Source organism: Talpa occidentalis, unplaced genomic scaffold (genome assembly GCF_014898055.3).
Source record: "Talpa occidentalis isolate TD23 unplaced genomic scaffold, MPIMG_talOcc4v2.1 talOcc4.14, whole genome shotgun sequence".
Classification (NCBI taxonomy): domain Eukaryota; kingdom Metazoa; phylum Chordata; class Mammalia; order Eulipotyphla; family Talpidae; genus Talpa; species Talpa occidentalis.
The window spans coordinates 23,417,247-23,430,724 of NW_023601433.1; the positions used below are offsets into that span (position 1 = coordinate 23,417,247).

At 42.2% G+C, this 13,478-nt stretch overlaps 1 protein-coding gene across 1 annotated transcript; it reads right to left on the reverse strand.

The window, feature by feature from the left end:
• Window positions 1-662: 662 nt before the first annotated feature.
• LOC119245163 (patched domain-containing protein 3-like) lies at window positions 663-13,146 on the reverse strand. The gene is given in 4 exon segments (XM_054695463.1): window positions 663-688; window positions 11,076-11,197; window positions 12,077-12,153; window positions 12,156-13,146. Coding segments are annotated over 4 exon segments (1,203 nt in total). The 3' UTR covers window positions 663-675.
• Between the last annotated feature and the right edge of the window lie 332 nt (window positions 13,147-13,478).

The following is a 13,478-nucleotide window of genomic DNA, read 5'->3' on the forward strand; positions in this document are numbered from 1 at the left end:
TTCCCCAATGTTTGCCTAGTGTCTTTATCCCAGTAGTCAACTGCTTCAGTCATGATAACCATCACGATGGGACCATAATCTGAAAAATGCTCTTCATGGATGTTAAAATAGGGTGTGATATAGGAATCGTCACTTGCCAGATGTCGAAGGTCTAAACCTTCCTGCACTTGGAAACAGCCATATATACTGAATGCGATGTACAGAAGGTATAAAATCACTATCACAAACTTGGACTTAGTATTTGTGAGAAAGGGGCCAAAATAATCTCTAAAGAACAAGTTCATTGGATGGATGCTCGATTCTTCATCAGTTCGAAAAGAACTAAATGGGAGGCAGCAGCACCTTATCAGCGAGGAAGAATTTTGGTCCGGGTTTCCCTCTGACCTTTGCAGCCTGCGCTGACAGGCCGCTTCTCTCCTACCATCTAGGGCCATAGAGGCGCCAAAACAGGTGATGTTATAAAAATAACAGAAGAGCAAGGTTGTTCCCGTGTAAATGCAAAAGCACTGCACGGACTTAAAGGAGGTCATTACCCCTGTAAAGAAGGCCAGGACATTTGTGAGAGTGGTGATGGTGATGGACACCGCCACGTGGGAGTAGACGTCAGACATTCGCTGTTGTACGCTGTCCATGATGTTGGTCTTCTGCCAGGCAGAAATCATGATAAACATGTCATCAACGCCAACACCTGTTAAGAAAAAAATCTTAATGCACATTCATATCCATTAAAGTGTAAATAGCATAATTCAAAAGGTTTTCCCCTTTTTCTCTTTTGAATGAAGCAACATTGTTTTCCATCCTTGTTGAGTTTTTGACAGTCTAGGATTTCTCCCCTCAGGTGTGGCCACCTTCGCTCTCCCAGTACCAGCGCACCCGTGGTCCTCCACCAGAGTCCTTGTGCTCTCCTCCCTGTCCCTCTTGCCACCCTCCCCATCCCCCCGCTTCCTGGCTGTCTCAGCTCTAGGTCAGCTTTCAAGTGTTGCTTTGAAAGTTTGTCTTTGTCTGACCCTTTGTCTAGTTTCCCTATATTCCACATCTAAGTGAAATGATCCTTTGTCCCTTAAGGTCTTATTCTTTGGTCCTTCAGGTTTTATTAATCTCACAGAATCTGTGCTTAGGTAACACTCTCCTTGGTTGTCTCTGAGTCCACAACAGAGCACACTCCTCCCTCTGTAATAAACGTGTGCTTTGCACGGATTGCTATTATTTCTACACAGCACAGTATACTCCACCTCTCCAATTATGGTGTCTCGGTGTTGAGATCAGGAAACCTGGTGGATGCGTGTTAATTCAAGCAGGATTAGCAATCTGCTTCTGATTCCACTAGATTACTTGAGAGACCATTTTCTCTCATAAGCCATTTCACAGAAATGCATAAACACTTTCAGCCAACATTCTGTTACTGAACCTTTCTGACCACCAACAGCATCAGTCTATCTTTGCGGTATGACTTGAGAGGCACGGAGTCATTTACAGGCACACTCACGCTAGTTTTCCTGATAGTCTGTTTTTGATATCCAGATAATGTCATTCGAACTTCCCAAGCTGAATCTAGTAAGATGGCCTCACCTTCTCCAGATATCCCTCAACTAGATTGCAATAGAGCAAGGCCCAAAACCCCTGAAGGAAAAACAGTCCTCCATAGCATATCTGAGGAGCAGCAGTCCCAAGGGAGGGAAAACATGAAGCAAACTCTGTGTAGTGAGATTGGGGCAACAAAACTCATGGCAGGTGGGCACATGCTATGCAACAACCCCTACAGTTGGGCCTCCCTGGTGGTGCAAGGGCTGAGACGCAGCCTGTGAAGCAATCTGCAGAATCTGCAGCACGAGTTTGATGCCCTGGCTGTCCAGGGAGCAACCCACATGGCAAGCAGACTTCTCCTGACTCGCTCGCTGCTCCCCTCAGCAGTGTATTTCAGTCAGTGTGCCTGTGTATTTCAGTCAGTGAGAATCCTCTCACGCCCCCTCTCCTCGGGCCTCTACCCCAGCTCTTGTATGCATAAATAAATAAATGTTAAAAAAAGGAAACCCCTACAGTTGTGGGTTTGACACACAGCAATACCAGGGACTCCTGACACCTGGCAATGCACTGAATAAGGGAGTCAGCAAGTTGACAGCCAGGAACTGGAAAGCTTTGGGGTGGTAGTTCAGCATGAGCATTACTGGCTTGAGTGGAGGCTCACAGTATAGAACAGCTGGATCCTGACCTCTCAACAGGGAGAGCTGAGTCAGGTCACCTGTGTCTCCCCATAGGAAAGGCTACTACTCGAGACTGGGATATTCAGAGAAATCGCCACCCCAACATGTGGCTAAAGCCAAAACAACAAAGGAATCCTGGTAAACTAGAGCTCAGTGCCTGCTAATGACAGGCACTCACACCCCAGGATAAGGCTTTGAGTGTCAAAAGAGAAGAGAACTCCCTGCCTGTGAGCCCATGTCAGCTGCAATCTGTGCCCAGTGCTCAAGCTCAAGCTCAAGTGCTCAAGAACAGCTTAGCGTGAGCATGAAGCCATGAAGGACATTAAGGCTGAGAAGTGGGCAAAGAAGTGGGGAGCACTTCCCAGCAACACCTCTGGCATCCACAGCACCGTAGGAAGCTTGAATTCCTGGCATTCATTGGGGTGATTCTTTGGTGCCCCACTGCCCTGGCACTCACTGTACCTTCTGCCCCATCATAAGGACCAGTTCTCTCGTTACTTCAACAGGGGAAAAGACAATGATTTGAAAGTCTATCCCTACTACAACCCATCAAAATTAAAAACGAGGGGACAGACGAACAGATCACAAATGTTGGAGGGAAAAACGGAAGATGGGAGCCCCATTCCAGCAAAACTGCAGCACATGACTGACATAGATTTAGGGCAAAAGTTCTAACAAAGCCATGGAACTCCAATAACAGAGAACATGAGCCAGCACGAGAATACAAACAAAGCAATATGAGGTGGCTACAGTTAGAAATCACAGAAGTCTGAAACACTATAGCTGAATGAAAAACATTCATTGAGGGCCTCAGTAGCAGACAAACAGAAGCAATGGAAAGAATCGATGAGCTCGAGAAACACCATGTTGGTGAACACACAATAGATCAATGCAGGAAAAAAGGAATTTGAAAAAGGATATCATGTTTTCCTTTCAGGAAAACAAAGAGAAATCACATCCATCTCATATGGGTCCTAGAAGTAACAAAAATAAAGGCATAGAAAGTTCACTTAAAAAACAATATCAAAGGGACAAAATGGCAGCAGAGTAAAGATGCTGGGCTCACCCTCTCCATGTGTTCAAACTAGATTGCAACAGAACAAGGCCAATGACTCCTGAAGGAAAAACAGACAATTACAGCACAAGTAAAGTGCCCATCCAGAGGAGGGAGACCCCAGCAAGCAGTGGAACAGGCCAAGCAGGTAGCCTGCCTAAGCAGTGAGGTGAGCCCCAGTGGCCTGGCAGAACTGGCAATGTGCTTACACAGAAACATTTGGCAGACCTCAGCAAGCCTCCAGACCAGGTCCTGAAGCAGACCCACCCCCAGGCCCCCAGACATTGGTGCAGATCTGTGAGCTCAGCAGTGGCTCATGGAAGCAGCCCCATTGACAGCAGGCCTTGGCAGTTCTCAGTGAGCCAGGGCAGGACTGGAAGCAGATCAGCCACAGCAGGCATTGGTGCAGACATCAGTGATCTCTAATGGGGGGGGGGCGGGAGGCAGTCCTGGAAGTAGCCCTTGGCAGACCTCAGGGCCTGGAAGCAAATCCACCAAGGTAGGTCCCCTGCTGAAGTTAACCTATGTCAAGATGCACAGTAAGGAAACTAGAAAGAGTTCAAGGCAAAGACAGAACGAAGAAGGCAGTCAGGCAGAAAAAAAGCAGATAACCTGTAAAAGTACCCTCTTTAGGCTTACGTCTGAATTCTCTGAGGAATGTCAACAAGTGAGGAGAGACTGGAATAATGTATGCGAAACACTCAAAGATCAAAACTGCCAGCCAAGAATATATATCCTGCAAGACTCTCATTCAGATGTGAGGGAGAAAATAAAGACTTCCCAGACAAATGAAAGCAGGAGTTTGCTATCACTAGACTTCCTCCTCAAGAAATATTGAAAAGAGAACTCCTATCTGAATTTCACATGAGAAAAGTCACAAGAAACTAAACTATAGAAGAGAAAACTAAAGACAAAATTACAGTAGCTAATACCTTTATATCAATAATCACTTTAAGTTTGAATGGAATGAACTTGCCAAGCAAAAGGCACAGAAAGGATGGTTGGATCTGAAAACAAATCCAACTTCTTATTGTCTCCAGGAGACCTATGTGAGTTCAGAAGATAAACAGATTCAAAGCAAATGGCTGGGAAAAAATCCTACAAGTGAATGGGACCCTCAAAAAGGCAGAGACAGACATATTTCATCAGACAAAGAAAAACCCTTGCAGGTAAAAAGGGGAACAAGAGGCAGAATGGTCATTGCATAGTGGTTAATGGAGCAACACATCACAAAAGGATTGATATACCATCAGTATACATGCAGCAAACAAAGGTGCACCCAAATATATAAGACAACTAGGTGAGAAACCTAAAAACAGACATAGACCACAACACAATGATGGTAGAAGTCTTTGGTAGAAGACACCCCACTTACTTCAAAGACAGATCAACCAGAGGGAATATAGACAAGGAAACAATAGCCTTAAGTGAGCAATAGACCGCTTGAGCCCACCAGACATTTATGGAGAACGACACTCCCCAAAAGCTGAGCACACATTCTTCTGAAGGTCACATGGAACATTTTCCAGAGTGGATCACATGTTGGATCATAAAACAAGTGTGAATAAATTCATGAAGTTTGAAATCATTGTCAGGCACCTTTTCTGATCACAATAGTATCAAATAGAAATTAAGCACAAATGGAAGGTGGGAAAAACCCTGAGTAGGTGGTGACTATAAAGCACCACACTCATGACTATTGGGTTAATGAGGAAATCAAAGAAGAAATTAAAAAAAAAAAACCTGGAGACAATGGAAAATGAAGACACAACCTATCAGAACCTCTGGCCAGGAGCAAGAACAGTTCCAATAGGGAAGTACACGGCAACACAGGCCCACATCAAGAAATAAGAAAGAACTCAAATAAATATGCTAACATTACCTGAAAGAATTAGCAAAAAAGCTAGTTGAAGGAAGGAAATAATAAAAATCACAGTGGAAATAAATGACATAGGATTTAAAATGACAGTTTAAAAAAGTCATTGAGGACCTCCCTGATGGTGCAAGGGTAAGACACAACCTATGAAGTTATCTGCAGCCACTGGGTCACGGGTTCGATACTTGACCAGGGAGCTGCGCACATTTTGCAGCAGATATCTCCTGACTTGCCCGCTGTTCCCCTCAGCAGTGTATTTCAGTCAGTTTGCCTGTTCTGTTCCCCGCTCTGTCTCTGGTGAATCCTCTCATCCCCCCATACCTCTGGCCTGTACTCCCCACCTTGTATGCATAAATAAATAATGTTAAAAAAAAGTCTTTTAATTTAAAAAATCAATGAAATGAGTAGCTGGAACTTAGAGAAAAAATAAGATAGAAAACTTCTAGCTAGACTCAGTAAGAAAAAAAACTCTTAGTACAAGGGGGTAGAAGGAACATATCGCCACAGATTAAAGGCATCTACACCACACCCACAGGTAATATAATCAGGGAGAGAATAGGATAAGATTTCAGATACACAACAATGATGTGCACTATCACCACCCATGTTCAACGTAGTATTGGAGGTACTGGAGCTATTAGGCAAGAGAGGGATATAAAAGGAACCCAAATTGGAAACAAAGAAGTCAAACTATCACTATTCATAGATGACATGATAATACATATAGTAAAACCTAAACACTACATTTTACAAAATATTCGATCAGGGAAGTGAGAGACTGCAAAATCAACATGCAAAATTCTGTTTATTCCTATATGTAAATAATGAACGAGAAGAGAAAGCCCTCAGGAAAACAATCTCATTTACAATAACATCGAAAAGTGTTAAATACCTAGAAATAAACCTAACAAAAGAGGTGAATGATCTAAGAAGAGGTGGCACATATACACAATGGAATATTACTCAGCAATCAAAAAAGATAAACTCATGCCATTTGCAGCAACATGGATGGACCTAGAAGGAATTAGCTCAGTGAAAGGAGCCAGAAGGAAAAAGAAAAAAATATCGGATGGTTTCACTTAAAGCAGGAATATAGGGGAACCCAATAAGACATCAGTGTAAAAAAATAATAACAGCACAAAACACAACACAATAAAGACACTATTATAAATCAGAGACATCCTGCAGGGGAGGAGGAAGGAGAGGGATCAGAGGGAGGGAGGAGCACTGGGGACTGAGGTGATGGTGCACGAGTGCATTGGGGAAGGAAACTCAATGGGGACTGCACATGAGGGGCTGGGGGAAGCAAATATTGTTCAAAAATGAGCAATGATGTAAAAATTAAAAAAATAAGAAATAAAAGTAAAAAAAAATTAAGAGGTGAATGATCGATTCAATGAAAATGATAAGGTATTGCTAAATGTAATATAATAAGATGCAAGAAAATAGAAAGATATTCCCCGCTCATGGATTGGAAGAATTAATATTGTTAACATGTACACCTTCTCCAAAGTAAGACAGATAGAGATGAAATGGAATTCCTATCAAAGTTCTAATGGAATTTTTCAAAGAAATAGAGCAAATTTAATTGAAATTTATATAGAGCCAGAAAAGACCCCAAATAGTCAAGGCAATATTGACCAAAAAATGTATTGGAATTAAAACAGACACACAGACCAATGGTATAGAAATGACAGCCCAGAAATAAACCCATAATTTTATGGACAGTTAATGTACAAAACAGGAGTCAAGAGTACACAATGGAAAAACGAAGTTCTCTTCAACAAATGGTACTGCAAAACTGGGTAGCCACAAGTAGAAAAAAGAACTAGACCACTCTCTCCTACCATACACAAAAAATAGCTCAAAGTGGATTAAAGGTTTGGATGTAAGATCTGCAGTCATATAATACATAAAAGGAACATGTATGTAGTACTTTGCCTCCACAATAACTTTATTACATTTTAAAATATTGACAAACATCTGTGGTTTTATATTTTAATTTTATGTGAACAGTTTTAAAACAAATGATTGATAAAAGTTTCTCTGGACTTCTATAGGAAAAAGAAACTAAGTTTGAAGACTAGGAGAGACAACTAAGGAAATGGAGCTACTGATTCCAAAACAGAATGTGACAAAAAGACTTTTTCAGACCATATTCACATAGCAAAACTTTCTTTTTAATAAAAGTTTTCTGCACCATTGATGTGTTTCACTTTTTCTCAAACTGCTGGTGCCTTGAGTTAAATTTACTGTCCCAAATACACACACACAAACACAAACACACACACGAATTTCAGAGAAAAAGTAAATCGCTTGGTTACAATAAATTTGAATGTAATTAATATTTTCCTTTTGCAATACTTCTTGAAAACAATACTTATAAATATTTAAGATACGAACATAACAAAGATAAACTTCAAATGCAAAAAGATTAGTCAGAGCTACACAGGACATGTTTAGTCTCAAACCCTTTTACAAGTTTCTGCATTTTTATGTAAAATTTTTAGACACTGATGTAGGAAGGTAAATTGTTGGCTACAGTGACTTTACTTTGACTAGTTGTGCTGATGTTCTCTAAGCAACTGTTAATAATTGTAAGTGAAGGAAAGATATGAAAATGGACACTGTAGGAGACTGATGAATGCACTTGCAGATATTCTAGAACTCTACAAGAAACTTGATAGAAGCAGTTTATCAAAATGATTGGAGAATGATCAAACTTTAGATTTCCTATGACCAGGGATCAACAGATGTTCACTCAGTAGGTTTACAATGACGCTGCAGAATCATTGTGTCTAAAATTTTCTTCACACGATTCCAATGGTCAGTCAAATTGAGGCATCCCTGGCAGCAAAATGGCCAATTTTCTGAACATTCTAATAACTTGACAGCATCGGACTGAATTGAAAATGATTACACTTAGAAAACTGTATGTTCGGGGAGGAGGACACATCTTTCTAAAAGATAACGATGTCTATTAAACACAAGAACAATTAAAGTATATTTGAGAGGAGAAAGATTTTCCAGATTTTATCAGAAATTGATCTAATAGTTGGCAAAATAAGATTTGTCATTTCTAAAATGGCAAATATGAAATAGACTACAAACTCAATATACCACTACTTGCCATAGAATGGTGTTCAATTTGGCAATACTCTCTTGGGAAGGTCTTACTGTTGTCCAAATGATTTCATTCCAAGCCAAAAAATATGCAATGCTCAAATGTGTTGAATCCCTGAGCTAAACAAACATAAGATAGTCGTATTGATAACAGAGAGAGGGAGGGCGAATTGTCAAAAGAATCTACAAAAGCACCAGCAGGAAAATCAGTTACATATATTCAAGTCCAAGGAAGGCAAGTATTAGGACTATACTCAGCACCTGTGCCGACAGAAATTTCCTGGTCCTTTTCCTCTTTGTGTGTGCTCCAACCCAGGAAGTAGTTTTGCAATATGGAAAGGAGGAAGGCATACTAGACAAATACTATGAGAAACACTGTCCTAAATATGCTCAGAATGCTAAAGGAGAACACTGACAAGGAAAGCAATATATGAATGAAATAATAATATACATCGAAAAATTTAAAAGGAACCAAACAGAAATTCTGGAGCTGAAAAGCTAAAAAACCAACCAACAAACATATACAACACAAACAAGTGAAACATGGAGATGCTGACCAGATTTAGCATTGTGCTGGAATTGCTCGCCAGAGCCATTTGTCAAGGAATAGAATAAAAAGAATTCAAGCTGGAAAGTAAGAAATATAAGTATCCTGTTTCAGAGATTACATAATCACAGATATGAAAATTCCAAAGCATCCACAAGAAAACTACTAGTTACAAAAAATTCAACAAAGCTACAAGATACAAGAACAACTTATAAACATCAGCTCTGTTCTATTTACATGCAAAGAGCAATTGCAAAGGAAATTAAGAAAGTGATTCTATTTAAATAGTATCTAAAAGAAGAAAATACTTAAGAATACATTTGACCAAGAAGGTAATAGATGTGTATACTGAAAATTATAAAACACTGGTGAAAGAAACTAAAGAAAACCTAATTTAATAGAAAGACATCCTTAGTTGATGTAAAGGATTAATACTGTTAAAATGTCAATCACCCAGCAATCTACTGATTCAATTCAATTTCTATTGAAATTGCAATTTCCTTTTATCTTTTTCAGAAATCGAAGAGCCAACCCTCAAATTCACTTGAAATTGCAAGGAGCCCAGGATATCCAAAACAATCTTGAAAAAGAAGAAAAAATTGCAGGACTGAGATTTCCAGATTTCAAAACTTACAACAAGTTACTGTAATTAAAACAATGTGGGGACCTCCCCGGTGGCACAGAGGTTGATCACTGGCTTGCGAAGCTGCCCGCAGCTTATGCAGAGCCAGTTCGATCCCTGGCCGCTGGGTGAGGGTCGCACATGGTGCGCAGAACTCTCGTGCCACCTGCTGCTCCCCTCAGCAGTGTATTTTGTCAGTCTGCCTGTTCCGTTCCCCTATCTGGCTCTGTTGAATTCTCTCACCCTCCTGCGCTTCTGACTGTACCCAGTGCTGGTATAAATAAAATAAATAAATCTTTAAAAAAAAAAATGTGTGACTAGCATACAAATAAACATACAGACTAACAGTATAGAATTGGGAGTCCAGAAATAATCCATAAATATAGCCAGTTGATTGACAAGTGTAGTAAGTCTAACAAACTGGAAAAGTCTCTTCAATAAATGGTTCTTGGAAAACTAGATCGTCACATACACAAGGATGATGCTGGGACCTTAACTAAATACCATAAACAGAACTGAATTAGACATTGATCATTGATCTAAATAAAACAGTTAAAACCATAAAAACTTGTAGAGGGAAACACAGATTCAGTGTGCATGACCTTGGACTTGTCAATGTACACTTAGATATAATACCAAAAATACAAGTACCAAAAAAATTAGATATGTCGGATTTCATAAAAAATAAAAAAAAATGTTAATTGTTACAGACCATTGTCAAAAAAGTGAAGAGACAGTATATAAAGAGTAAGAAAATATCAGCAAGTCATATAGCTGAGAAGTGGCTTAATAACTGAAATATTGAAAGTGCTAAGGAAAAACTTGAATCAACAACAAAAGGTCAAACAACCCAATTATAAGAAGGGCAAAGGACTTGGGTAGACATTTCTCCAAAGAGGATATACAAGAGGCCAATAAACAATTGAAAAGACAATCAACATGATCAGATATTTACAGAAATGCGAATCATCACCACAATGAGATACCACTTGACACCAACTAAGACAGGTAAAATTGATAAAAGGGAAAAGAATGAGTGTTGGTTTATAGGGAGAGTGTGTAAAAACTGGAGCCCCTATCTACTGCTGGTGTGATCGAAAAGGGTGTAGACTCTGGAAAACAGTGTGATGGTTCTTCAAATAGCTGACTCTTAACATGAGCACACCATGTTCCTTGCAGTGTTACGATTGTCATGAGAAGGAAATATTCCAAGTGCCCACAAAAGACCGTGGGTAACCAAATTGTGGAGCACACATACAATGGAGCACAGAGCCATCGAGTGGAATGAAGATGTCACATGTGCACAAGGAAAAGCCCTGGAAGCATTATGATAAGTGAAATAAGTCAGTCACAAAAAAATGTATGATTCCATTGACATGAAAATCTAAGAAAGGCAAATTCATAGAAAGAATAGAGTCAAGGTTAATCAGGACTGGAGGAGAGAAGGGCAGCAGGAGCCACTGCTCACTGGTCACAGAGTTCCTCCTTTGGGTTATGAAAGATATTTGGAAACAGTCACGACAGTACGCAGCCGTGGGGATGTGATTGATGCCAGTGAACTGTACACTTAAAATGGTTAGAATGGCACGTGTTACGTTAAAAATCTTACAACAAATATTTTTAAGTTTAAAAACTAATGAAAGTTTTTTTACCTGTAGCATGATACGATTGCAAATAATATGATCAGAAGGTACGCCGTGTAAAACAAAGGGACCACTGACCTAGCAGTCGCCTCAAATTCCAGTTTCCTAGAGAGTGATGTGAAGTAGACCACCTGTCGTAAAAATACATTCAGGTAAAATAACTTTTAATTCCAATATTTGTGTATGAGTGACAAGATCTATCAAAATATTATAGCTTACTGATTAAAACATGTTACAGTTCGGTAAAAGATTAAAATAGTGTGAATTATGATTTTAGAATTAAGGTAATAAAAATGTTCCCCACCAATGCATGACATGCTTTCTAAGACTTCTTTCAAAAATCCAATATTTAATATTCCTGAGTATACAAATTATCAATTTTCTCTAATACTGTGTAATCACTGATAACTGTCAAAATTTTGGCTTTTTGTAAATGACGAGTAGGTTGCTGTCTTTTGCTATTTAATAAAAAAGTATAATTTCAGCAAGGCCTGGTATCCAAAGCCTTTTCCCAGCGGGTGTCTCTCACCAGGCCTTGCCAAAAGTGTTAGCAGATTTGTTCATCATCTAAGGTGCCTGGCAGGATGCTAGAAAATACTTGAGAAATCTGAGCTAGTCGTGTTTTTCAAAAACACCAGGGAACTTCAGCTTAAATGTTTGTTTTTCATTCCAGTGACACCAAGCAAGTTTTTGGGGACTCCAGAAACAGTGCAGACCTGAAGTGAGAGCATTCTGGCTAGAAAACCAAAAGGAACCCTGAAGATCAATGTCTGCTCTGAACACTCCCACCCCTGGGGTGTAAAATGAGTGTTTCCCACTAGAATGTGACCCAGTATCTAGGTTGGCGGCTTCCCTTGGTGTCCCTTGAAGAAAGCTGGCTTAAGCTTCAAAGAGAGTGAAGCAGACCCGGTTCCACGTCAAGGCCTCCACCAAGTAGCCATGCGTGGAAAATCCGTGGACAGTTCTTATCCCTCCCACCTTCTCCTCCCTCTAAACACAGCCCAAGGCACCTGGATGTTCTTCAAGGTCAGGCGCTTTTCAATGCCATGAATTTGGTCCAGGAACCCAAGCAGCCACTTCTGGCTGGCGCGCTGTCCTCAGAGTCCACGGTCTTCAGGTAGTACTGCAGCCGCATGGCCTTGGCTTGCAGGAGTAAATGGCTAATCCCCGAGCCGGGAATTAGGATGGTTCCTCCCAAGAGGCCGGCCAAGTAGAGGGCCGCAGCGGAGGTATTGTAAATAGGGAAGGTGATGCTTTTCAGGTCCATGTTGTTATTCTTCTGCCAGGTGAACAGGAGTGGGTTGGAGGGCATGCAGGTGCTCTGGTACCTGGCACACACCTGAGGGTAGAGGACCTGGGTTCCATCTCCCAGGGGCGCGGTCAGCATCTGCACTGCCTTGTCCAGTTGACTAATTTCTGAGAAGATGACTTGATCCAGCAGATTGGTAGTGTTGGAGACCACCAGGATGGAGGCAAAGTTGACCTCCGTGCTGGACCGCAACGGGGAGAAGAGGTGTGACTCGTTGGTGGAGAAATGTGCCTGCACGAAGCGCCGCTCGGCCTTGGCTGGGCTGCCCAAAGGGGTGTAGCGCTCCTCCAGGTTCTCTTCCGTCTCCCTGGGCAGGTACATCAAACCGGTGCCCAGGACAGCCGTCAGCACCAGGGGCGCCAGCAGGAAGAGCCAGGGGTGAGAGCCCACAGCCAGCCCCATCTTCTGGAATCCCCTGGCGAGGGGCTGCTCCAGGCAGTTGGTGTGGCAGCGGGGCCTCCCAGGGGATGGCTGCTGCCCCTGGGCTACTGGGACCGGTGAATCACCTCTCTCAGAAGGCTGACGGGGTGGGTCTGAGGAAGGCACCGAAGCCCGGCTCTCGTCGGGCTCCTGCCCCTCACTGGACTCCAGGACCTGCTCTGGCTGCCCCGCGGAGGCGGGGAGCTGCTGGGGCCCAGTCACCCCCTCAGGATCTGCTCTGCTCTCAGACTCTGGCTCGGGCCAGTCCTCCTGTTCTGGCCTCTGTGCACCTGAAGCCTCCCCTTGCTCGAACCCCCCTTGGGGTGCTACCTTGGAGGAATGGACACCCATTTCCGGAAGGACCGACCAGTTGTTCAACAGGAGAACGAGAAAGCAGTGACTGGATGTTGCACCCAGTCCCCTCCCCCCGCAGCTTCCGGGAGGAATCCACAGGGAGGCTGTGCCAATGGTCACAGCCCCTCGACATTTGACCTCCGCTGTGCATGCTGGGATGCGGCGGGGGGCTGCCAGGGGGGTACTTTGCTGGAGAGCGGGGTCTTTCCAACTGGCCTAGTTGGGGGAAGTGGTTTCCAGGCAGGACTGCGCTCCTGCCCTTAGGATCCCCCACCTGAGGGGCCTGCATTTGCTACACTGTTATCAGTCCTGGTGTTCACTCCTGTGGC